The sequence below is a fragment of the Etheostoma spectabile genome, chromosome 18 (genome assembly GCF_008692095.1).
Source record: "Etheostoma spectabile isolate EspeVRDwgs_2016 chromosome 18, UIUC_Espe_1.0, whole genome shotgun sequence".
NCBI classification, from domain to species: domain Eukaryota; kingdom Metazoa; phylum Chordata; class Actinopteri; order Perciformes; family Percidae; genus Etheostoma; species Etheostoma spectabile.
In genome coordinates, this window is record NC_045750.1 from 16,890,034 (window position 1) to 16,916,326 (window position 26,293).

Below are 26,293 nucleotides of genomic sequence, written 5' to 3' on the forward strand. Positions count from 1 at the left end.
CTGACAAGGATACATATTTTCATAACCACGGTCTTGGAAGAAAGAAGGGGCCAGCAGGAAAGATTGGCGAGGGGGGTGAGGAGAGGAAATGGGAGTATGAGGGGGAAAGAGACGGCAAGCAGGAGGAGCAGCTGAAAGAATAGAATTTTGTCAGAAAACCCAGCATCCGTTTCACCGGCCTGAGGCTGTAAGTTGTCATTTAAAACATTTTCTCTGCAACAGGCCGGATGATTTCCTCCCTCTCTGCAGAGACTTCCATTGCAGCAATGCCACTCTGTGCAGCCCAATGTAGATTCAGAGGGAAGCATCGAGTGTTGGGATGCAGGTATTTTCACAATCAGTGACATAAAAGATCAGTAAAGCTTGTACATGATGAGGGTGTACAGCCTGTTCTCTCCACGCTCACGACGAGGCTTCAGCTGCAGCTTTGCGGTTCACTGAATCTTTTATATGATTCAATTGGAAATGCAATGGTTTGTTCTCTCGTTTTCCCCTTTCCTCTCTCTCTCTCTTTCTTTCTCTCTCTCTGTGTGCCTTATGTCTCTTTTCTCCCCACTGCAAGTGAACAAGTGGACACACATTTCCATGAACCGCGCAGCAATAAACAGAAATCACTACTTGAGTTTCTGCTTTTTGAAAAAAAAAGCCAATTCCAGCATCCCCTGCAGTAGCTCCCCACTCTTCAGTACATGTTTTCCTTTGTAGGAATAATTTGTTATTACTCACTTTAATTGGTTAGGATTAAAATCAATTCCACCCATGAACAGCAAGGTTTTCATAAATCATGCGGCAACGTAGTTTTGTGGTAAAGCTGATGTATCGCATCTATTCAGCCGGTCAGCAATCGATCATGAATATGCCCATGAATCTTCTTGACAGGTTAAATGGTATTTACCCTGCAAAAAGTGAAGTGCCGACTAACTGGCTCGTTGCAACTCCGTGTGATACCCTTGACCTTTCTGTGTTTGCTGCGGCGGTAGCCTCTTAAATTATCAATGACGGAAGAATTGAACCGCAGTTAGGTGGACAGAATGCAAAAGAAGTCTTGCATGTATTTCAATGGACTCAAGTCACCAGTGTTTGATCTATAGGTTCCCATAATGGCAGTGTTAAAAAAAAAAAAAAAAGAATCAAGGATGTTACAGGAAAGTGATTAGCAGACTCGCTTGTGATTATTACTCATTTTTATGATTTATTGGCTTCTAAATGGAAGTATAAAATAGGCTTAGTGCTCTAAGTGGAAGTCACCTTCAACAAGAACATCAGCAATGCCGGTAAATGGCAATAATGATAAGCAGTTGCGCTATAAGCTTATTAATGCGGTCAGACTGGTCTTCCTAATCCCTCTGTCTTTTACATTTGATAAAAGGCAGAGGACGGCTGTCCCCTTTTCCATTTTAAATCCCAGACATTTCTCTTTTTGTCTGCTCTATAATCATTGCTTTGTGCGTACCATTGGATTGCTTCCTGTTTAGCTGTGTGTTTACTTTTTATTTGCATACTGTGGAAGCAATAGAGCCTAATGAAGATGGTGCGTACACACTCTAATATGTTTTAGTATCACAGGACAATATTGCCATGCTTCCAATGGGTCTCTTTCATTTTGTTTTATGACAGTAGAACCCTGAGCAAAGTGTGCAATCTGGAAGTTTTGTACATGTAGACTTTTATTAGCTCTGTGCCTAAACAGCAGATGACAGCAGAGCAAAAGGTTAATAGCACAGCTACTGTGTGCAAGCTTTTGTTGTATTCTGTGTAACCTGTGGTGGAGCACATTGTACCAGCCAAACGTTTTTAAAGTGTGCCAATTTGAGTGCTTGTACTGCTACGTGCGTGTTCCCCTTTTAAGAAGTGTTTTACGTATTGACAGACGGCTAAGATATTCTGTACTAATGACTGTCTCTGGCCTTTCTCTTTCACAGCTCCCATCAACCCTCACCTGAGTAAGTAATGTGCACCTCACTTAGCATGTCTCATCAGAGAGCGAGCTCCTTTTGTCGTAGTACAATCTGTGAGAACAAAGTAACTGCACATCCCGTAGAGATCTGACTCGCAACATGTCACACTATGACTATGAGATCCTTCTTAAGTAGCGCTTAATGAAGTATGATAAATAAGGCTTCCTTTAGGAACTCTGGTCTTAACCGGCATCAGGCTCTTCGACATGTTAAGAGCTTTAAATCTCCGCAGGACATTGTGCATTTTGGATGGAGTGTATTTGCATGAGATATGTGGTTTTGCGCGTGTGTGTGTGTGTGTGTGTGTGTGTGTGCACGCACGCTCTGTGCTTTGTGAGCATTACTTATGCGTGCATCTGTGCTGGATGTTTATATTCTTTAGTCCCATTTATCACCCATTTCATTGTTGAAACTTTACATATTCACATCATTCACGCCTTGAGAATCCACACTTAATCATTGTTTGCTGTGCTGCAGTGTGCTGTGGTGTATTGTGCTTTATTTATTTATATAGATATATATTTTGGTGGGTGTTTACACAAACATTGCCAACATAATAACAAACATCCTAATCACCAACATCATTATCCAAATCCCTGAAGGAAACTATCTTACCTGCACGCCTCCTCTTTCTCCCTCCTTTCTCTGCCTCTCCTCCAAATCCTCCTATCTCTCCTGGGCGCAGAAGGCGAAAACATTTAGTTTAGCTCACAGTGGATGGGGGCATTAGTGTCTAGCGCCCGGAGCTAGACCTCCATTTAAATCTGCATGCCTATGAGGAGAAGAGTCAGGAGTGCCTGTAACCCAGCCGCTTCCCTCCGCTCATCGACTCCATCGCGTCTCTGCTCTCACTTTCTATCTCTTTCTCTGCCTTGCAGCATCGCTGCCCTTCTTCCTTCTCTTGGTCCATCCTCCCACACTCTACCTTAGTCTGTGTTACCACCATTACCTAAGTAAAAGCTGCAGATTCTGCTCCTCGCAAGGTCACCACTCCAAACTGCTCCCAGCTACATTTTAATAAATCAATGAATATTTATCAGAACACATGCCTGCATCCGACAGTTTTACTCCCTCTCTGAACACTCTACTGCTTTAAAAATGTCAGTCAAATGCTGTTGAAAGCCCACCCACTACACAGAAGATGGAGAGTGATAGAGATGAAGGAAGGTGTGTCAATATTGAAAAACTGATCACAGAGTCTTACTAGTGAGACACTACCAAACATAGGAGGACACTCTTTTTGACTTTCAATCATGAAATAAAGAGCTACATACAGGAGGTGTCACACTGCACACATACGATACCTGCAAGGCAGTGTATAACTTCTTACTTTTTATAATGATGTTAATGTAAGAGCCTGGTTCTGGTCTGTCACTCACCAGGAGAGTTCCACTGCAGCTTTGAGGAGGAGCCCATCTGCATGTTCACCCAGGACAAGAATGATGATTTTGATTGGACGCGGCACAGCGCCGCTACCCGTGATACCAAGTATACGCCCAACACCGGGCCCAGTGGTGACCGCAGTGGTTCCAAGCAGGGTAAGTAGTTGTAAAAGTCTAACTTTAACTGTTCACTGAACCCCTCCCCAGAAAGTGACTATCCAATCATAGCTTAGCTGTAGTAAAAACAATACTTGGTATACAAAATAGTTTAGAAGATGACCTTCAAAAACCAAGAACATGGAACAAGAGCTAAAGCGTAAGGAATGAATTAAACAGCGTGTTTATCTGCTCCAATGTTAACGTCAAACAATAGAAATCTCAGCTTAGTAGCATACTAGCTATTTAGAAACATACTGTTTAAAAATAATACAAGCTGGCAAAGGGATGGATGGATGGATGGATGGATAGATGGATGGATGGATGGATGGTCTGACCAGAACAAATCTACTTTAAAAGATCCTCTAAAATAAAAATAATCTCCTTTAAATAACATTACTTGTCTGATATGGGTCTTCCACATTATCTCAATTCCAAACGTTCTCAATGTTTAGTGAAGGAATCGAGTTTTCACACCGCACTGTAAACTGCAGAGATTTTAGGTGAGCACAGAGAAACTGTCCCCCTGTCAGCAGAAGTGAAAACAAACTCTGCACATAAGTTATTCTGAATAGTGACACTTTCGCATTCAAGTGAAGTAACATAAAACCAAGTTGTATTACTGGAAGGACAAAACCATTTAAATCTACATTAAGAGTTAACTGAAGACCTTTGTTAGCTCAGTCTTTTTTCAGTGTTACAGCTGTCATGATGAGCGTGTCAGAACCTACGACTGCATCACGAGGAGAGAGAGATAGAGTGAAAAAGACAGGGTGTGTGTACATATGGACATAAGGAGGAAACTGAAACTCAAGTGTATTAGGATACCATGGATAATTAAATTAAACTTACCATTCAATTAGCAATTTGGGCATATTCTCAACTAATCTGTCATAGCGTAGATGATAGACATCAGTAACAGACGGAGGGTCTCCCTCATTATTTTTTTTAATGTGCCCCACTGAGTAATTATCTGGTCATGAGGGGCTGTGAGGTTTTTTATTGCTGACAGACAGAAGGTAGATACTCATGTTTGAGCTACAGTATTAAAAATAGGAAAGGATGCCGAACCGTCTTTCGTAGCTCGATGATGCTGACTGTTTGCCGGGGACATGTAGCCTAAGCCTCCGTCTTTTTAGTTTATAAACCTTATATGTAGCCCTCAAGTGCACATTAAAGACAATTTAAAGGTTTCTTGTTTTAAAATACATACAGAGACAGCGTCCATGGAATTAGCATTAATTAGCTGCTACCAAGCACTGATAAAACCTGCTAGCAACAATTGCATATCAGCCAACAAAACCGGCCAAGAAATTTGTCAGAAATCAGTGACACACTACTTCCAAAACTGATGAGGAATCTGCCGCTGTCCTCTCTGTAAACCTGCCCTGCTGGAAGGGAAAGCTTGACCCGTTAAGCAGCAGGGGCTTAGTGAATGGTTAGTTGATTGATGCCTTGGATAAGTGATCAGTTAGGTGATTGTTTGATTGAGCATTCCCTAATATAGCCTCATACTCGTGGTGGCACAGTGAGACACTTTGTGTTTACAACAGTCCAATCATGTGTTATAAGCTTAGCTGGAACTGAATTGGAAACCTCAAATTAACAATGGTGCAAGTGTGAAAGTGTTTGTCTGTGTGCTTTTGCGCAACACATGCTGAGAAAGGCCTTAACACTATTACACTGAACAAGATGATTTACCTTTAGAAAATAATAATATTAATAGTAATAATATGTTTATTTAATAAAGCACCTTTTACAGAAGAATGTCACAGCGGGCTCCACAAGAGTGCAGTTGTTACAGATAACAGTAAAAAGAACAAGCAATAAAGAAGAATCAAGTAACAATAGAAATTCAAATAAAGACAGTAAAATAGGACTTAATTACAAACAAAATTACAAATCTGAGACAAATAGGTGATTTACGTATACGTAGAGACATGTGAAATATCTGTAGATTAAAAGGTAAAAATAGATACAAATCATCAACACCCACTAACCAGTAAGCAAGTTACTCAATTGAATTGGGCAGCTGGGGATTTATCTGTATAAATGAACAAATATGTTGCTAAAATATGCTTTGAAAAAACAGTTGGAGTAAATGTAAGCTATTAGTTTTGCCAGCCGTCAGTGTGGCTCAGAAAACCCTGCACCTGCTCATTTGATTGGAAAAACGTTGGTTGAATGCACACATTTAAATGGTTATTTTTTAAGTAATTTATCAATACATGAATTCCCACCGGCAAACCGTGTCATTATCATGTTATTGCTCAGTTACGTGACAAGACATGAACAACAACATGTTGTACCTGTTATACAAGGTTTTACCCTTCTGACATGTTGAAAGGAGTTAGAAGGATTCAAATGTTCCCAACTGCATACTAGATGATTCCAGCTGGACTCATTGTGTCATCTCTTTCTCCATGCAGCACAATCTGACGATGAGCAGCCTTGATCATTTATGTTCAAGATAATCTTGTAACTGAGTCCCTGTTGCTGTTTCCATGGGTACCTAAACCAGAGAAATTGGCATTTTAGTATTCAATATGTTAGTTACTGTACATGTGCAGGTATTCAATATTCAAGAACTTAATAAATAATGAATTAAAATAATTGGATTTGCAGGAATCCGTCGGAGGATTTTATGCGAATCCACTGATGGAAGGTATCTGTGGGGGAATATAAGTGCCTATTATGGTGCTGTGGCAGTAGCAGCAGCTGAAGTGGTAAATAATGCATTGGCTTTAATCACCTAATGGTTTCAAAATGTCCAGCATTTCATTACCAGCCCCATTCCTCTTTGCGCATAATTATCTGAAATGAGATTTAACTGAGGGAGATGTTCCATTTGATTTTGGCTGGAGGGGCGCGGAGACGCTTGCTAGCTACCATCCCTGTGCCTGTGGCAGGGCAGAGATTGGCTTCAGATCATGTGGCCCAGACACAAACAGAGGGCTGTCTACGACTGTCAGGCCGGGGGAGCATAAATGTAACCCATTTGTTATTGCCTTGATTTGCCCCTGGTTATTGCCATTATTAAAAGGAGAACTGTCCTTCGTAGAAAGCCCGGCACCTTATCTCAGATATGGAAGGTTTTATTTCCATCATGCTATCACAGACTGGCTGAAAAAGCAACTGAGCATGACCAAAGATGCCTCACTTTGTTCTAGTGTTTACAGTGACAAATAATTTGAGGGTCTATAGTAGGCAGTCAGGAAGTAGTTGTGGGGGTCTGAACACTGCCTCACATAAACTCTCCTGTTTTATTTAAATGGTATATCCACTGCTTGTGCAGTTTCCCAGCAAGGCATAATGCCTTTGTCCTGAGAACATCAACAAGGCATATTCAGATAATATACTCTATATACACAAAGTGTATCCTATAGGTCATCATTTTACCGTTTTTGGGTGTGGTTACCTTTGGTTTTAGCTTCTGTATTGAAGCTAAAACCGAAGGTAACCACACCCAAAAATAGATGTACAGAGGTTTACTCCTCGACGCAGCGGGCCCGGGACCTGCGGCCCTTTGTTGCATATCATTTCCCCTCTGTCTCCCCTTTAATTTCTTGAGCTGTCTTAAAAAAAAAAAAAAAAAAAACTGAGATAAATGATGACCAAAATTACAAAATTTGTAGTATCAACCCAGTCTGGATCAACAACGGTTCATTTACCAGATAGTTTGGGTGCAACATTTGGATCGTGCAACAAGGCAGGCCTTCTTGGTTCGTTTGGGGAAGGACTGTAAAAATTTACAAAGAATAGGTTTACGGTCTTTGCTCTCTAACTGGGACGTTTTGGGACCGATTTGCAGGGTTTTGCTAAGGACAACATACACAAAGCGATACGCTGGTAAAAGCAAATTACTTTTAACCACGTATCCAGCTATTTTAAATAGCTCACATTACTGTTATGTGTGAGCAGTTAACAGCTTTTCTTTTTAAAGAAATGCAAACAACCACCGACTGTTTTTTCTCCTATCCTGGAGTGTATGCTCCTGTTGCCAGACCTTCCTCAGCAGCGCTGTGCAGATAGGTCTGGCAGTGTGAGACTATAATAAACCACAATTAAATGTTTCACTTCCTGGCAAAGTACGTTGCAGTTTTATTTTAGGTTTTGTATATTAAGATATTTTGTCTGCGATTGAATCCTACTTGCAATGTCTCATGTGTGTTTTTATGTGTCTCAAGGTTTCTACATGTACATTGAGACATCAAGACCACGGAAGGAAGGGGACCAGGCGCGGCTTGTTAGTCCGTTTTTCAACGTAGCACCTAAAAACCCTTACGGTATCACCAACCCACCTGCCTACTGCTTCAGCTTCTTCTACCACATGTATGGAAAACACATAGGTAAGATGCATTCCTCAGATGCTTCATTGTCCCCAGTCTGTATAACAGACGACTGTGTTACTCTTGGGTTTAATCTGACATACTATATTCCTTGCCAAAAATATCATCTGAATTAATATTCATTGCTCAGTGGTTCATGGAAACGTATGAAGAAAAGGATAATAGAGTAAGGAACACTTGTTCCTTAAATAATCTGTAACAATTCTGAGCTTTTGGTTGCTTAAGCAGCAAAAACCAACTTAAAGTGGAACTTAAATTGTTTTGTCAATTAACTGCTAAATGAAGGAGATTAATTCTGATCTATGCAGAACTAAAAAGCAGCAAATGAGGCAGCAACAAAACAAATTGTATTTAGAAATTAAATGGAGACTATTATCAAGCATCTATTGGACATCACACTGGCTTTGGGACATAAACTAACTGATCTTGAAAATGCTGTCCGCCACCTTCACAGTTTCACATTGGGCGTTTGGTTTTTTTTGTCAAAGAATGCTTATTTGTGAGACAGAAACACTTACTGAGAGAAAAAAGGGAGAACAGCAGCACCTTTCAGTAATTTCCAGAGAGTTTGTCCCCATGGCAGGTGCTGCAGGGAGTTTTGTGCTTTTATGCTAAGATTTTGGAAGTGCAGCTGCAATATATATAATTTTTGCAACAAACCCTTTCAAAGGTGTGTACGCAAATCCTGGGCAGTAGATTTTTACCTTCCTCTCTGAATGTAGATAACAACCTTGCATGGCCCATTTGAAGATGGCAGAGCGACTGAATGAGCCATCTGTGGCTTACGTCCTACTCTTAGGCTTCCTTCACCGGGGAACCAATCAGCCGACCGCGAGCCCCCCCTGCTCTGAGAGCAGGCTGTACACGTGTTTGTGCATTCGGGAGTGGTAAAAAAGATTGGATCTTAAGTACAAAAGCGGCTGGATAATATGTTGTGGAAGGCCTCTATTGGTGTTTTCTCTGCCTGAGCTTCACCCTGTGTCATTAGCTATTGCACATCTTCATAGGGCAGGTGAGGGACAACGCTGGGTGGGGTTGGGGGGTAAACTTGGTATCATAGGGGCTAAATGCTGTTAAAGCTGCAGAAGGTAGAATGCAAACAAACAGCAGAATTTGTAGAAGCGTAATACCCTTTTCTACAGCTCTTTGCACGGGCAGAACCACCAATAGGAATGCTCTTTCTCTTTGTGAAACAACCTGTGATTGTTAGCCCTGTGAAGGCTAGATTTTCTGAAGCATAAATATAGAGCCAAGAGGAAATGCAGAAGTCTTGTTTTCTCTGTAGTATCTCAACACCCCCAAAGTTGAACGGCTCAGACACTACATCTCTTTGACCAATTTCTTTTATTACAATATGCTGAAAGGTTATTATTGAACTTTTCTTCCAATGATGCCAAAAATAAAGTTTCCTACCACAGCTTTAGGGCATGGAAGCAGTTTGTTTGATGGCAAGTTCATCTTGAGCACTCAAAGAACTGTATATACAATAATAGCAAAAAAGGTAATTCTACAGTTCTCAATTTTCAAAACAGTGGAGAGAGCTAAAAGCAAGGACTGTTTCAGTCAATCTTGTTTATAAATCTTCAATGACCCAGTCAGCATTCTCGGCGACCCAAGGGTTAGGAAGTCTGATCTATTTTGGCAGTGGGGCTTTGATTTCCACATATTAATGGACCCAATATAAGCCATTTGAACACCTCTCAAACCAATTCAACTCCCCCACTGACCTCCACATGCATGATGGTTCCTGTGGTGCATTTGGAACCTGACAACTTTTTTCCAGTCATCAACCGATGTGTGTTAGGTCACTGCACAATTGTGTTTTTGTAGAATCTTATGTTTGACTGGTTAGTAGCTGATGTTATGCCCAAGCCACCAGATGTCTCCCATTTTAATCTACTAGAAAAGGCACCTCTCTTAGCAAACATATCAGTCTTGTGTTATGGACAATCACCTTTTGACATTTGCAACTTTAAACAAAGCCCAGCGACTACAGTTTTTGGCAGCGGTAAAAATGTCTATGGCATCGAGCCATTCTCGGTGATCCGTTCATATCCGAAACAAATGTGAACATAGACTATGCACCGCAGCCTCGTAGCCCAGTTTGTTTGGTATTTGAGGCTGACTCGCACAGTGACGGCCATACATAGCTGTCTGCCAGTGTGTCTTTTAAACAAAAGATACCGATATATCTTATGTGAAATAACCAAAACTGTTGAGACTTTGGCAGGTTGTTTGTGTTCACTTGGGACCTTGTGATCACCTTGTGATTGAGAGTTTTCAGGGCCATTAAAAAGGAAATAACAGTGATACCTGACAAAAAGAGAGAACACAACAAAGAAAAACTAAAAAATACTACTTCCCTAAACATATTTTTTATTCAACAAAAAAACTAAATATATAACTTACAAAGTGACGATAGAAGAAGAGAGCAATGGTAGTGAATGAACTCAAAGAGGGGACAGGGAGTTTCAGTTATGTGCTCATTAAACTTGATTTTCAACAAACTGGGAAATCTCTACAGGCTGGCAACTGTACTCTTCTCTCTTTTGATAACATGTTTACAGTGAGCATTTGGCCGCGTTTACCTCAGTGTTCTAGTGAGACGCCGGTGGTATTAGCGCCATCTCCACCCTTCCACCTGCTCCGCTCGGAGCTTCTGCTGGACCTGCTCCTCCAACTCCCTCAGCTTTGGCTCTACTTCTTTTGCTCTTTCCTTTCAGTGCACTGGCTTATATATCTTTTATAAGCTATATTTTCTTTTGTGAATATTATGTCATTTCAACTTCCCTTTGATGTTTGTTTCAATTACTGTTATTTGCATTCATAAGATACATCGGCTTAAATAAGTATATATAGTAAAAGTCATAATTTTCAAAGTTGGAAAGTTTTGTAAATTTGTATCTTTATTAATGGGCATTTTTATGCAGCTTCACATTCATTTTGTGAGAAATTCAACCACTGACCCTGTGAGCTCTACTGCTTATTCCGTGTAATCCACAGATATCACTTTGAATACATTCAACAGATTATTATAGGTAATCAAAACAATGTTTCTGGAAAATGTGAATTTTCACAGCTTTGCACACAATAAAGAAAGTTCCATTTACGTACCATTGTATATCAGTAGTGTCACACAACTCAAAACAAATATCTCAAAAACTCTGCAAATACAACCAAGCCTACATTCCCAGCATGATACCATGAGAAGCATAGAATTTTTGTTTATGTTTTTTGGGGGAACTGACCCTTTAATCGTCACACTGAGTTGACAGCAGGACTCCATATGGTCTAAAATTTAGCCAGGCTACTTTTCAGCTGTCCTCAGAGGAAGTGGAAATGTCCAGGTGGGGGGGCCGGACCAAACATCTGGAGAGGTGGAGACGAGGGAGGTGGAGAGAATATAGGATAGAGGTGTCGATGGGCAACTCAGCGGGGAGATGTGAGCTCCTCCGGCTCCCTGCCGAGGTTGAGTAGGCCGTGACATTTCCAATTTGCTCAAATTGATCGCCAGCCAGACCCTCTTTTCCCTGCCCTCCCCATCTGTGGTGATCCCATGCCCAGACTGTGGCGTGTTATGATGAATGGGCTAAATGTCAAGGACTTGAAACCCAGCTCAGATCCTCCATGGCTACGCTCCATTTAGTATTCTGCCTCTCTGGTCGTGAGAGTAATTCGCCCAGGAGCTCAGGAATGTTGGTTTGTAATATTTTCTACCCAGAGAAGAGAAGGCTTATGACAAATGGTCTTAATAATGTATGTTCACGTATATATGTATGTTCTCTTGAACTGTTGTTTTAAACAGTTGAAGGCTTTTTCCCGTGTAGACCTGTGAGTCACAAAGCCATCAGACATGGCACAGCTCCCTCTTGAAATGCTGGGAGTTTGATGCTCTTTGGGACTGTGCTGTGGAGGTGAGTCACAGTAGAGTTGTGGCACGACAGCGCTGAAGGCCAGAATCAGTCAATAAGGAGTTTCACCCACACACTGATGAGAACAGTGGCAGAGGCTCAAAGAAACTCCTCCGTAGTTAGCTAGCAGGGGGATACCTGAGACAAGGTCACACTTAATTACTGAAGCGCATATCAAAGTTTTTCTTTGGAGCCTGTGTCGCATTTGTTTATAGGATTACGTCTCCAGCAAAGCACACCAATCATGTCTGTTTTAAGCCTGACCTTCTGAGAAGCAATGAAGTCATCCTTCCATTAGCGAGGAGGGTGGTACTGCACCCCCCAACACCCCCCACCCTCACTATCTTGTCCTCACTACATAATTTAAAATTTCCAGGAGCTATTTCTCACTTCTCAGACTCGCACTTCTCTCTCTCCTCAGATCTTTTTAAATTTCACAAGTGTCTGCCACAGGTATTGCTTTAAAAAAGAAAAAAGGTATCCCAAAGAATATACAGCGCATACCTTTGCTCGGGATGTGATGACACTGACATTACCACCTACATCGAGATGAGTTCAAACAGAATGTAAGCCAGCCAGCTCAGCAAGAACCCTCCTACATCCTAAACACTTCACTGGGAGATGAAACCGCAGGTCATGTTCTGCACAAGAGCTCATCTCTCACTGGAGATTGTGCTGTCGTTGGGGAAAGTGTACCGTATACTGTGCTGATGACAGAATATGAACAGGGACATGCAGTGTAGCCTTCCCGTCGTTTCCTTACAAAGATTAGCAGTAATGAGGCACCTCGCTGAGGCAACGATGCATCAAAAGCAGGGTCGCATTCATAGACGCTGCTGTTTTTGCTCACCAGTTATGTCAACGCAAAGGTGCTGCTTTCCATACTTGGGAAATTCACTTGACTTCAGAGCAGTGGCCCTGCTGAGCTTCGCTATGGTGTCAATGCTAACCTGATTTGGGTCTTCTCTCTCTCTCTCTCTCTGTCTTCCTGTATTGTGAATAAAAAAACTAACAGAATCAGTTGGTTTGGAGAGGAGGGTAAAGTGGTTGCACTCTGTGTCATCATCTGACAGTTTTATATGAAAGCCAGGGGCCAGACAAGAGGTCTCACTGAGGGGAGTCTTCAATTCAGACCTGCTATATGGTCTATTCGGTCTCAATAAGAGCCAGTACCTCTGTGTTATTGTAAGGGTTATATGAATTCAGTTTAAATGGAACTGTCAAATTGCACTTTCAAATACAGATGTTGGTTTGGCCATCCAGGAGTTCCTTCCTGTGCAGTAGCTTGAGTTGAATGATGAAACAAGGAAGCTGGACTAAGCAGAAATAGTTTGAAACTAATGATAAATTAGGAACTGTTCTCCACGGGGAAGGTATTTCCACTTGCCAGAAATTCTCATCACACATTGCCCATTAGTGATAATTAATTGGGATTAATAAGAGCGAGAGAATAATTTATCATGGCTTGCAGAATCACAACTTATTAAATGTATCAATTCATATGACCCGAGTTCCACCTTTGCTAATGCCTGGCTCTGCTTCCAATGCAGATGAATACATACATTTGAAATGCAGGAGACCGTGGTGAATATTAAGTTTAAGGCCAAGCCCAATTTCACTTGCAATTTTAAACTGGAATTCCTCCAGTCTGGGTAGTTGTGCGGTATATCAAATATAGGAGTAGAATCACTCAGACAGTTGCATTGCGTTGTAGTTTAAAACTTAATACTCTAAAATTCTTTAGATTTAGAATTTTATGGAAATTAAAAAGTCTCCCCCTTGGTGTCACGGCAAGGTCTGTCTGAACACATAATCTGTCAAGTGCCATTTAACTTGATAAGGTAAATTTCTTGATTTAAATGATTTTCAGTTTGACACAACACATCTGAATCAAAAGATTTTCTAATTCCAAGAAGCTGGTATAATTTATTCCATGTAGGACTTCTTTTTTTGGATTATGGAAATCTCATCATTCCAAGTCATTCTGTACTTAGGTTTTTGTTTTTGTTTTTTTTCCACCTCAGTTTAATTTTATTTTATTTTTATACTGATAATGTCTCTATTGATTCTGTCAAGATATAAATAAACATTGATATGCATTGAATAGTGATAAAGAGTGTTACGGGGAGGTGAGGACAGGACCCAAATGCAGCAAAGAGACGGCAGGCAGGAGCAGGAGCACAGCAGTTTATTGCAGCACAGTTCAAAATAAGGGAGCACAAAAGGCAAAATTCTGGCAAAACATCCATTGGGCACAAAAACCAGGCCAAAATCCAAAGAAAACCAAAACACAAAAATCCACGGGAGTCCAAGGGGAAATAGGGCGAGGATAACACACAGAGAAACACTTACAGGGACTACGAGACCGGGCAGCTGACGAAGCGCTGCCGTGCAGACAAACAGGAATGATCTGAAAGGAGACAAAGGGAACACATGGGTTAATTACAGGAAGTAACGAGGTAACTGGGAACAGGTGATACATCAGGTGAAATACATTAGGGCGGGGCAGACAATCAGACCGACAAAAGTAAAGCTTGGCAAGACGAGACAGGACAGGAAACCAGACTATCAACATAAAACAGGAAGCAGGACAACAGACACTTACCAGGGAATCACATGACAGAGACATCCACACAAGACCGGGGAGAAGACCAAGAAACAAACACCAGGAGCAAGACAGGAAAAATAACCCCAATAAAAACCCCAAACCATAACAAAAGAGTGGGAGAGACAGAAAGAAGAGAGTACACAAGAGAGGGCATGGGAGAATGGAGAAATGAGAATAGATAGAAAAAAATGATAGACCAAACTGTTTACCTTGAGTAGCCTACTGCTGACCTACTTCAGTGTATATCATCAACTGAGAGGAATGGGGACTGCAAGACTTTATACTGTAGTACCATGTAACATTTTGAAATTATTATTCAGCTTTTCTCCAATTTACATTGTTTTCGCACTGCCCAGGCATCCATGGCCCACATTGGGGCCACTGCTTGGAGGTTGTACAGTACAGTGCAGCAAGATGTTAAAATATTTATTGGAACCATGTGTGTGTGTGTGTGTGTGTGTGCATGTGCGCTGACATATATGTGTTGTCTTCTCCCCTGTGCAGGAACACTAAACGCTCTCCTAAAACAAAAAGGTCAAACAACCTCTGAAGGTCCTGCGTGGTCACTAAATGGTAACCAAGGTGACCGCTGGAAGCAGGCAAAAGTAAGCATCCATCCGACAGCATCCTTCCAGGTAAGACCAAAAAATTCAATCAATCCAATACGCAGAAGCATTGCTCTTGTTGCCCTCTATTTTCTTCTCTGACTGTGTTATGTTAAATGTTAAAGTATATATTCCCTTAGGGGCGGCATACTGATGTAGCACTATGCAAGCTGTGATATTAAACAGCGAAGTGGACATTGTTTGTGAAATTGAGAAAGCAATATAACTCCATCAGGACGCCTACTTTTGCGTGTAGCATAAATAAAACTGCAATATTCTCCATCATTTTTAAGACCGCATTTGTGGAAAGTATAGTTTCAGCTGCACTTTTGTGTCTTTTTTATTGTCTTTAATACATGTAACTGCTCCAACACCGCATGCGTTCTTAATTTAAAAAATATTGAGAATTAAAAACTGTATTAAACACTTGCCACCTGCTACTTTTTATATATGGCGCTATTTAGCTAAATTACACTGTGTACTTCCTTTAAAAGCAGTGCTAATTTTCTTGTTTTTGTAGTCTAACAAGGCTGAAAATATAATCTGACAAACATGTTTTTCTCCCTGTAGGTGGTACTCGAAGGTATCCGGGGACCAGGCATCGAGGGAGACATCGCCATCGATGATGTCACGCTGGAGGAAGGGGAGTGTCGAGACCCACCGCCCAGTGAGTAGCACCACGTTTCCGCCTCCTCCACCCCTTCTTATCTGAGCTCCAGCTTCTTGCTCTGCCTCGTTGGACAAGGTTGAGATTTACGAGAGGGGATCTAATCTTAGACAGTTGCCAGCATTGAACCCACCAATTTGTTGGGAGAACACGGTTGCCATAACAACAGTGTTGTAATCACATGAATGATAGCCACGCTGGCTGAGTGGAGCACTGTAATTGTGCTGCAGGACCACACAGAAGGTGAAAACAGCAAAGAGGACACAGAACATGGCCTCCATTTGACATGGTAATATTGGTAGATAGACAAATGCTGCTCCTTTAATTTCATTTATGTTTTTTAGAGTTGGAGGGACATTATATCATTATATCATATCTCAGACAGAGGCATCCATTTAACATGCTACAGATGAATCAGGGTAATCTATTCACAGTTTTCACGTCATTGCTGGAAAAAAGTTATCGATCTCAAATTTATATTTAATTTGGATCCATTGGGATTTAAAGTGTCAGCATTACCTAATTTGGAGTTATAGGAGTGGTCACCCAGGCTGAGGACAGAGTAACGCCAACATTTATGCATTTCAATCTCATGTGACTTTATGTGATCTAAGACAGGGAACAGAGAACTAGGGCTGATTGAAAAAGTGACTTCTGACTGATGAAGAAGGTTCAGAGTAGCTGTTTTAGTGTCGGATCATGCAGGCCAGTCGTGGCTTAAAGCAACCGTTTGGCATTTGGGGGGATTAATGTATTTGCTGTCTTGCCTCGAGTTAGATGAAAAGATTGATACCACTCTCATATTTTTTCATCTAACTCGAGGCAAGAAAGTGAATACGCATTTTTTCCAAAATGGTGAACTATGCCCTCCAAAACAATTGTTCTCTTTTTGTTTCTGAATGTGTGTTTGTGTTTCATTCTTTGGAGAATATAAAATCAGTTGCTACTAGGGCTGTAACGATATGCAATATGAAACCAAAATCACGACACTCAGATCCTCAAACCTGGGTCTTGAAGTGAGAAGGCAGAATTGCAACACACCCCTTCCAGCTCCCAGAGTTATCCTTCCCATCCAGATCCAATGCTTCCTTGTCTTTAAATTAGTATTAATATTAGTCCTTTTGGTACCTTATCATCCCCCTTTTGTTGGGTAAATTTAACTAACTGCTAAAAGTGAAGATGCACCGGTAATGCTAACGGAGGTGTAACGTTACGTTGGCCGCTGTTTGACTCGGGAGCCTGGTCTGTTTCACAACGGTTCAGTAAACCGCCGTTAGCGTCCTTAGCACCGGAGCTAGCTGGCTGGGGCCTGACTGTGGCTGTGTCCCCGGTGCTGTTGTCAGCTCTCATCCCAACTGAAGCTTTGCAGCGCCGGGAGACTGAGGCAGAAGACAGGGGTGTGCTACCTAGCTAAATTACCATCAGATTAGTTTTCCATCTATGAAGTTAACTTTACTGATGAATTCGTGGGTTAGCCCAGTGTTGTGAACCGTGGTCAAAACAATCATACTAAAATAACTGGGCATGTTGAACAATGTCGTAATCTTATGTTACCCAAAATAATTAGCTAATGTTATAGACCAAGCACATTAGCATTAGCTACTTGTCAATCAGCACCTTTGCAGTTTACACCCAAAAACTTTTCCTCTTTGTTCCCCCTACAGGTTGGAAGCAGAATTGTCCATTACTGTTACCTTTACCATTATTCTTATTTCTCATTCCAACAAGTTAATGAACCACTGAAACAATGTTGGAAACATTACCAAAAGAATCTTTGGTGGATCGATCAATATTGAAATCAATGATCATCAATAAATAAGTTCTCTCTGTTGAATTGCTGTGTTGCAAAATAGCATGTAATCAATGAACAAACGATGCCATGTGGCAAAAAAAAAGTTGTATTACGTTTAATCAAATATCGTGATACGAACCTAATTGTGGGTTTGGTGTATCGTTACAGCCCTAATTGCTACCACTAACTTCTGTTTCTTTTATTCTTCCCTTGCAGATCTCAGCTCCGAGGCTCCGCCCACATGCTCCCATATATGGCTGCTATGCGTCACCTTGGTGATGACCCTCCTGGAAGGTCAGAGGTGACCCTTCTCTCTGTCATCTCAGAGGCAAATATTCAGACCCACCGTCTGTGAACTATACCCTCGGCATCCAATCACCAAAGATTCATGCATCCTGAAAGCAGCAGGGGTCCTCCGACAGACCGCAGAGGGGCCACAATTAATGAAAGAGAGAAAAAAATCATGAGAAAAAAAGTTACACAAAACGTAATAAAGAAGATGCGCTAATTTTTTTTAAAGAGACCTCTTTTACAAAAAACACTCCTCGGTGCAGGACTCTGGACATCTCAACGAGCACAAAGACAGTCGTGCAATGAGTGAGCCTGGACTTTGGTGAAAGAGTTCACAGGCGTCGAGGGGAGGACAGTTTGTAAAGCACAAGAACAATTTTATGAAGTTATGAAAATATCTTGAGAAGGCGGCGGAATATAGTCAGTGCTGACTTTTTGAATAGGATATAACAATTTCCTGCTTACAAATACATGGAATCAGACCTTTCTCTGTGTATCTTTATCTTCATTTTTTCGCACCAGATGCCAATCACCGACACCTGTTTTTCCCTCCAGCCTCACGTCACACCTTGACATTTCTTTATCTGCTCGGTGCTGTACTGTAGGAAAACAAGGACTTTGGCAACATAAGTTGTGTCTGCGTACTCCCCTGTAGCTGCCTATGTATCTCTTAACACTGTGCTCACGAGTCCAAGTGACCAACCGACAGTATGGTGGCAGAACATTGAATGCAGAAGAATCAGCAGAGGTGTAGACAGCTGGACTGGAGGTTCGGGGAGAGAAGTCGAAGCTCAGGAGCTGAAATGAGAGGGAGAGGTGGAAGGAGAGCAGAGAGTGGGGGTGTTGAGGGGAGGAAGAGCGGAGGGAGAGGAGGAACAGGCAGAGAGTAGAGAATGGTCCGATTAGTGAGGCCTGACTCGAATATTCAGTCGGCGGTCCGCCCGTGGAACAGAAGCCACTTTACTTTCTGCCATGAAACAAAGTGCCTTCAGATTACAAACCGAATCGTGAGCCTGGGTGTTAATCAACATCGAACACATCTCTGTTCATGTTTCCTCTGATGGGCTATTTTCTACAAGTTTCTTTTGCCCCACAAGTGCTGATGGGAGGGCATGCGTGTTCAGAAGGAGTATGGGGTTGTGCTCCACCCGGATAAACTCCTGATGGGACAGTTGCCTGTGTGTGTGTTTGTGTGTGTGTGTGTGTGTGTGTGTGTTTGTGTTTGTGTGTGTGCATGCGCCTATGCCTACGCATAGTTCAATGTGAGGGCAGCTGAACAGGCAGTGCTGGCAGACATGGTTTGGAAACAATTTGGATAAAAACAGCGGCAAGAGTGAAATTGAGGCTCTGGAGCTTTTTTTGCAGAAAGAAAATATCATACAGGAGGATAGAGACACTTTGTCGAATGAATAACCCACTCTCTCTTCCCATAATTTTCCTTCCCTGCGGGCAAGCATTTTTTAACAAAAGAACAACTGCTGAATAAAACATTGCGTTGTACAGGGAGGAGAGTAGGAACTTTGGGCCTGCATTCTCTTCATTAGGGCGATCTGCCTCGCCCCTATCCTCCACCATTTATATGGAACAATATGAGAATAAAAGATAATAATGACCACAATAATAGTCATGATATTTTATTACTCTAGCGAGAATGTTTCTCTGCTTTTACACAAACTGTGAAGATTGACTTTGGAAGATCTACCTGAGACCATAACCTTAACCAGCGGGGTTTTTAAAAAATGTATTGTAAAAAAGAGAAAAGAAAATGAAAAATTCCGTTCATCGTTGGTTATGACAAATGTTTTGAGGACTTGTGTCTTGTTTCTTATTTTTCTGTTGAAGATGACTTAACTTGCTTTCTCTTCTTGTTGTCTCCCTTTGCATTGCTTCAGTATCCAAGCTGATGGAACCATAAGAAGTAAACTGTAAAACTTGTAAATGTTAAAGAAGCTCTATTCAAAGGTTTATGATAAATGTTTTATGTTGGAGTACAGGAAGCACAACATACAGTTTAAGGTCTCAACATATAAAATCCATTTTCTATTTCTCCGCACATACATGACCTACTCCTTCCAAAACAAGTCCACGTTTAACAGCAAACTGATCATTTTTTACTTGTTACATTCATATTTATAGTGCAACCAGAAAACTAAAGGGCACAAATGGAAGCCAGTCAAGAGTACAAATGAAGTCTTCATGAATGCAGACTGGTTCAGTTTGGTGTTGTGGTTGTTCAGCATATGTAGCCTCTTCTGTGGAAGCCTAGGAAGGTCGGTCTGAGTGGGTCATGTACATGTGTGAGCGTAAAGCTGTGTACAATAGGTGTGATAAGAAACTAATACATGTAAAGAAGATAAATATGCTAAGCAAAATAGAGCAGAATGATGAGCATTTCAGGGCATCTTTATAATACCATTACGGTCTGTATGATGTTATTACCGAGCGATAATCACAGCTATTATCTGCTATTCAGTTTGTTTCATTTTCCTTTTTTCTGTTTGTATTTCCATAAAGCCCAGATCACAATGAATGTAAATGGAGTTCTTTTCTTACAGTCTTACTAGATGTACTGTTTTACTAAAACATGTTGTTTTTTTGGTGTGCTTTTGATGATGAGAACTTTCATAGGTTGTTTGGGACACGTCAAGAACATCAACACCTTCGCCTGACTTTGACACATACTTTGAAGCAGCTTCCAAAAATACAAGCTCAGATAAAATACCCATTAGCTAGTTGGGATGTCCTCCTGTAAGGAAGTAATGAAAAGTGCCAAAGTGCCCCGTGCAGTCGTCACTCTTATGGTATGGATGGATATGAGTTCCTTAAGATGATATCAATAAGATTTGGTAACTGTTCCTTTTACGGCCACCCTGAGCACCTGGTCGATTCTCAGCTTCACCTCCAAGTACATGAATGATTAAAAAAGGAAGAATAGATAGATAGATACTTCAGTATCACTAGTGTTGTGGTCGAAAGTTTTAAATAAATAGTTTGACATTTTGGGAAATGAACTAATTTGCTTTCTTGCTGAAAGCCGCTTAGCTCAGCACAAAGACAGGACAAAGACAAAGAAAACAGGAAACTGTGAGCCTGGCTCTGTCCAAAGGTAACAAAATCCATCTGCCAGCACCTCTAAAGATCACAAATTAATTACCTTATGTTTTACTTGCTTAATTTGATCTAATCCAAAACCTGAAGTCTAAAAAGTAGTGGTGTAACTGGGGATTGTCACCATGAGCTTGCCCGACAAACAGCAGGGACTTCAGGAGGTCTGTTTTCAGTCTTTATGCTAAGCTAACTAGCTGCAGGCCAATATTTACTGTAGAGACATGAGAGGGGTATCAACCTTCTGATCTTACTCTCAGCAAAAAAGTGTTTAAAAAACAGACTGGGTTTAAAATTCAAACTGCGTATTCGTCATACTGTGAAATTAGTTTTTTGTACGTTGGCATTATATCAGCATTAGCCTCGTAAAAAGCTATGGAAGACCTGGTTTTTAATCCTACTGTTGTGGTGTAAATTCTGAGTACATTCATACATATCTCCAAAACTTTCTGGGACAGCAAAAGGAATCATTGTTTGTTTCTATGGTATTACAACGCCCACCATATCTTCTATTTCCATTTCTGTGCAGCGTTACAGCATGTGTCAGCCTCTGCCCTTTGTGTATACGAGAGATGTGAGGAGCCTGCCCGCTCAGCCCTGCTCTGTTTATTGATAAAAGTCCTCTAAGCCACTTCAATGTACAATTGAAGCGGATTAACAGTTTTTGAATATGTAAACAATGTTGTGTTTAACGACTTTATTTTGATGATTAGAGGCTTCTGTAGTAGTGGAAGGTGTGAAGTGTTCATACCCTAGCGTGATGAATTGGGTTTGATGTATTAGAAGCTTCTGATTAGTTTGGGTGCTAAATGTGTCCATGTGTGCCAAGTGTTTAATCACTGGGTCCAAGATGAGTGCGTGCGTGCAATTCTTACAGCAGCCACTTAGGTGTGACACTCGTGCAAGGGTGTGCAGTTGTGGTGAAGTTTAATATGGTTACAAAAATAAAATGACAGTACATCTTTTTCTTTTTTTCGTCATGGTAGACCGCTCCGGAAATCTATTACGTTTGATACGTTTCACATCAGCATAACATTTAAACGTTTCTATTATTTCTTCTCGCGAGAAGTGGGATGTTTAAACTACTGCAATTTAATACAACACTCTGGTGATAAATACTACGTTCTCAAGTGCAGCTAAGCATTAGAGCAGGCAGAGCACTGAAGTCACTACCATCAGCTGATTGGCATCAGCTGTTTCCCAGCTGCTTCACAATCATTTGCTTAATCACGTGTTATCTAGTGACGTCCAATCATATTCCTGCAGGTGGACCGTATTGTAGCCTGATACTTGTCACTATTATTTCTGCTGAGTCACTTATGCGAATGTTGTTTGCTGCCACTGCTCCCTCTGTCATCCAAATTTTCACCCGAATTCAGTTAACACAAAAAAAAGCTGAAGTACCAAACAACCTGTGGTTTTGACAAATACTAAACATTATTAATGAGTTGTTAGAGTCTGTTGTATTGCATTGCATTACATCGTACTGGGCACAGTGTACACTAGAAATTGGTCTTTCCTTCGTAACACTTCTGAAAACAAAGGACAAGTCCATTGTTACTGCATGGGAAACGGCAATATCCATTTGGTAGGTGGGAGGAGGGACGCATGTCTGCAGTACAGTTTAGAGACATAAACCCTTTTCCCTTCTGAAATGCAGCTTCACCGTCCATGCTGAGAAAATGACACCTTCGACTTGCTACGTTTGCGTGACATAAATGGTAAATGTCTGTCTTAATTGAAGTGAGAAGGAAAGAACGTTGGATATGATAAATACCACGGAAACAAACAAAGACTTTTTTAATGCTGTTGCATCCTAGACAAAAATGTTGTTTCTTTTGTGCATTGACAAATTCACAAAATAATTATGCAGCTGTGCATGAATGTACCCCGTGCTTACATTAATACCATGAAAATGGAGCTACTGTAGCATTAAAGGATGTGGTCTGTCAGGGTTTGTGCAGGCTGCAGATTGAACATAATCGCTGCAACATGCAGTGTGCTGAAACTATTTCCCAGGTTCCTTGGTAAATTTGATTAAACCTATCCAACCATGACCAGTTGCTATGTGAGAAAATGTAATTTAAAACCAAGTATTGCCTTAATTCCTAGAAAGTGCATACCTTGTAATATTTAAAACTACAAGAAGAAAAGAAATAGCTTGAAGTCCAGTTATGTTGCTAAACTCAGGCCGTTTCCAGATGTAATGTCGATTCTTGGAATTCAGCTGGGATTTTCACATTGTACGTACTTAGTTACAGCTATAATTACCTGGAAATGTATTATTCTTACCATGTATTTAAATATGTGTTTAATGTTAAACAAGAGTGCTTTGAGGGTCTCTAAAAGGAACAGTACCAACATTTATGTCTGAGTGGGAATGTTCTCATTTTCTGTTCAACCTAAGAAGGGCTTTGTCACATTGTGCCATTCATTGCGCTATTTAGCTCCCCAAATAACCATTCAGTTCCACTAGCATGATATAATTATATCTGGTAGTCCTAATTATCACTATACACACACCATAGTATATATTCAAGAAAGAGAATTGGTGCCAACAGTGTGGGGGGGGGGAGGAAACAGAAAAGTGTTTATATGAGGGACTCGAACAGGAACAAAATGTCTGCTCATATTACTTAAAGAAAAAAAAAAAAAACACTGTGTTGAGTGTGATCTCAAGAGTAAAATTGCCAACTTAATGCGGTGAGTTTCTTTTACTTTGACACAGTGGCTAGGCAGTGGTGAGTGACTTCACGACAGAAGGCTGACTGCAGTCTCACTAAATAAGTGGAAGAGGTAGACACATTTCAGAGATCTCATTTTGCTCTGTCAGGGAAGAAGCAGTATGTCGCTATTTGACGGCATGGCTGCACAGTGTGACAACTTTACCAGTGGGAAAAAAACCTGCCACCTTTTGGTATGTTATTGTCTCTGGTGTTGGAGTGTATCGCACTACTTCTCGATGGAATCACCGGCCAGGCGGGAGCAACACGACTGCTGCCACAGACTCCATTTTTACTTGTCCAGTTATTTACCACCAGGGCAGCAGGAGGACAAAATGAAGAGGTTTGCCACAGTCGAAACCCCACCCCCCCCACCCACCCCTTGCAAAGACCCCTGGATATAATGAGATTTGATGCTGTAATTTCAAGGTTTTTGAAAAAGCTGTTTCAGTGATGTTATTTATCTTGTTCCGTGCCGACACCCTGTAATGATGACCTGTCACTCTTCTCTGTTTTGTGCTCTATATTTATATATGATCAGGCTTCTTTTTCACTGTATTTTTTTTGGATCATCACCCATTTTTTTGTGCCATACCTGCAACTAATGAAAAAATAAAGAAAAGGAATATTTTATGGGCTGTGTTAAATACTTTTCCCATTATACAGTGCAAGACTAGAATGTAGTAAAATAGAATAGAACACTGCCCCATATTACAAGCTTAGTGCTTAAACACAAACCCTCTTGTGTCTGGGACTTGCTTTTACTTGACACCTCTGTCCTCGCAGTTTTTCAAAGAGAAAGCCAAGTTATTCCCATAGAGACCACCTGTCCCACACTCAAAGGGCTGGAAACAAAAAGCTTTTGTGTTGTGCAAATTGTTCTTTTGACAGCACTCCCTAGTTTGTGGCTCTTCTGAGGAGCTAGAATGCTTGCTTTCCTCTCAAAGTTGATAGCACGTGAGTGATTGTGGCGAGAAAAAGACTTCTGAGGGAAAAAATAGGAATAACAATGGTGTGCTTGAGGGGCTTGAAAGTCATCCAAAGGTTAGCCAGCAGGGGCCTCCTGACTGGGGTAAGCTACTGTACACTGCACAGCTTGGAAGGATTTTACTTTAGGCCACTTCTTTAATATGCTAAACATACAAGAAAACCAACAAACTTTTTTTTATTTTTGAATAATCACAAGGTCAGAAAAATGTTATGATGCAAACTCATATAGCCAATGACTGTGGAAGAGTTGTATGTGCGTTAGAGTGGCAAGAAACAAACTAACGCGCCAACAAAGGCAATGAAGAAGGCTGTTAGAGGTGGATGAAAACATTGTAAGTTTTAAACTTTTCAAGAAAAATTGGCTTTGCAAATGTTTCACGAGAAAGGACATGCATTCAGCGTGTGTGATTGACCTGACGGGGACAGACATTACGGTTTGGTGAGTAACGCTGAATGTAAGCAGAAACGTTTACAGGGCACCTTTAGATGCTAGCTAAGCTAATGCCTTCAAACTGTAAAAACACAACTTGCCGTTTTTTAAATTTTTGTTTTTTGTTAAATTAAACTATCAAGATACCCCATGTAAACTGAGATTAAGAGGGTTTTTTTTGTTTTGTTTTTACTGTCAGCTAGCTGCTTCCAGTCTTAATGCTGAAAAAGCAAATAAGCATGCTTCTGTTTTGCCCAAAAGTATTTCTTAACTATAGATATTCTAAACATTTGAAAAGGTTATTAAAAGACCAGACTGAAATCTGCTGTTCATACAGTACTAACAAATACAGTAATGCATGTCTGTTACCACTGTTTTGGCTTCTTGCACAACGAGGCCTTGCTGTAGGGGCGAGGTTGTGTCCATACTCGTAAAAGGCGAGTTTTCTTTTTACTGGGAGTGGTACTGCCCGCCGTGATGTTTTTCAGCCCTGAACCCTGAGGGAACAGCGGGAGAGTGTTATTGTTTTATGAGATGCAGATTTTGCCATCAGTCTCTGTTCGGCCTCAGGGCTTTCCTAAGGCTGTCCACCGATAACTGTAATGCTATGGCTGTGTGTTTGTGAAGGATCTTTGGGCGCACAGGACTGTGTGCAACATCCTCACTTGACAAAAATCTTTAGTTGTTACAATATTTTTTTAGTGTTTCCCGGTCTATGATGGGCAACAAGAAACAAGTGGTGGCATATTCTGCAGCTCTCATCTGCGTTCTTCAGGTTCGTTTTTACCCGATATGGTAACAGAAACCGAATGGAAGCCTCTTTACCGATTTCCAAGAGGTGATCACTTTTTAGCACATGCAGATTCATGAAATAAAAATTACATCTACACCACATTAAGGAGCTTGTTCCATTACACAAACAATTACTGTGCAGGGAGCGGCCAGTGGTAACTGGAGCACATTTATTCCAAAGAGTGTTGAGTACACAATCCAAACATTCCTCCACACAAGGTGCTAAAAGTCATTTTACAGCGCTTTCAAGGCTATGAAAGTTTGCTCGTGGCCTTTATGATTTTGTTTTATCCAGCAAGCCCTCTGTGAAGCGTAACAAACCTCCTTTTTTGTCCGGATAATAAGTTACTCCCATAAAAACTTCACATTGTTTCTGCAGCTGATAACCCCTGGTAGCATTTGGCCTTTAAAATCCCAAGCACTTTCAATTACCTTGCTGCGTGTCCCATTCGTCCGCTCCCTTATCGTCCCCCTCGTCTGTTTCAGCCAGCCGGAGGTTGCCCTGTAGATCCACATTAGAATGCGCACCTGGTA

The 26,293-nt window shown here is 41.1% G+C and overlaps 1 protein-coding gene across 6 annotated transcripts in view; it reads left to right on the top strand.

Annotated features, from left to right (window-relative positions):
• mdga2a (MAM domain containing glycosylphosphatidylinositol anchor 2a) overlaps window positions 1-24,180 on the top strand; it is a 180,581-nt gene extending 156,401 nt beyond the window's left edge. For all 6 annotated transcript variants that reach the window (XM_032542933.1, XM_032542936.1, XM_032542935.1 and 3 more), the window contains 6 exons: window positions 1,923-1,943; window positions 3,341-3,496; window positions 7,684-7,845; window positions 14,869-14,999; window positions 15,540-15,636; window positions 17,645-24,180. In XM_032542933.1, coding sequence (XP_032398824.1) covers window positions 1,923-1,943; window positions 3,341-3,496; window positions 7,684-7,845; window positions 14,869-14,999; window positions 15,540-15,636; window positions 17,645-17,733 — 656 coding nt within the window. In that variant the 3' untranslated portion in view covers window positions 17,734-24,180. The remainder of the gene's footprint in view (window positions 1-1,922; window positions 1,944-3,340; window positions 3,497-7,683; window positions 7,846-14,868; window positions 15,000-15,539; window positions 15,637-17,644) is intronic.
• The last annotated feature ends 2,113 nt before the right edge of the window (window positions 24,181-26,293 follow it).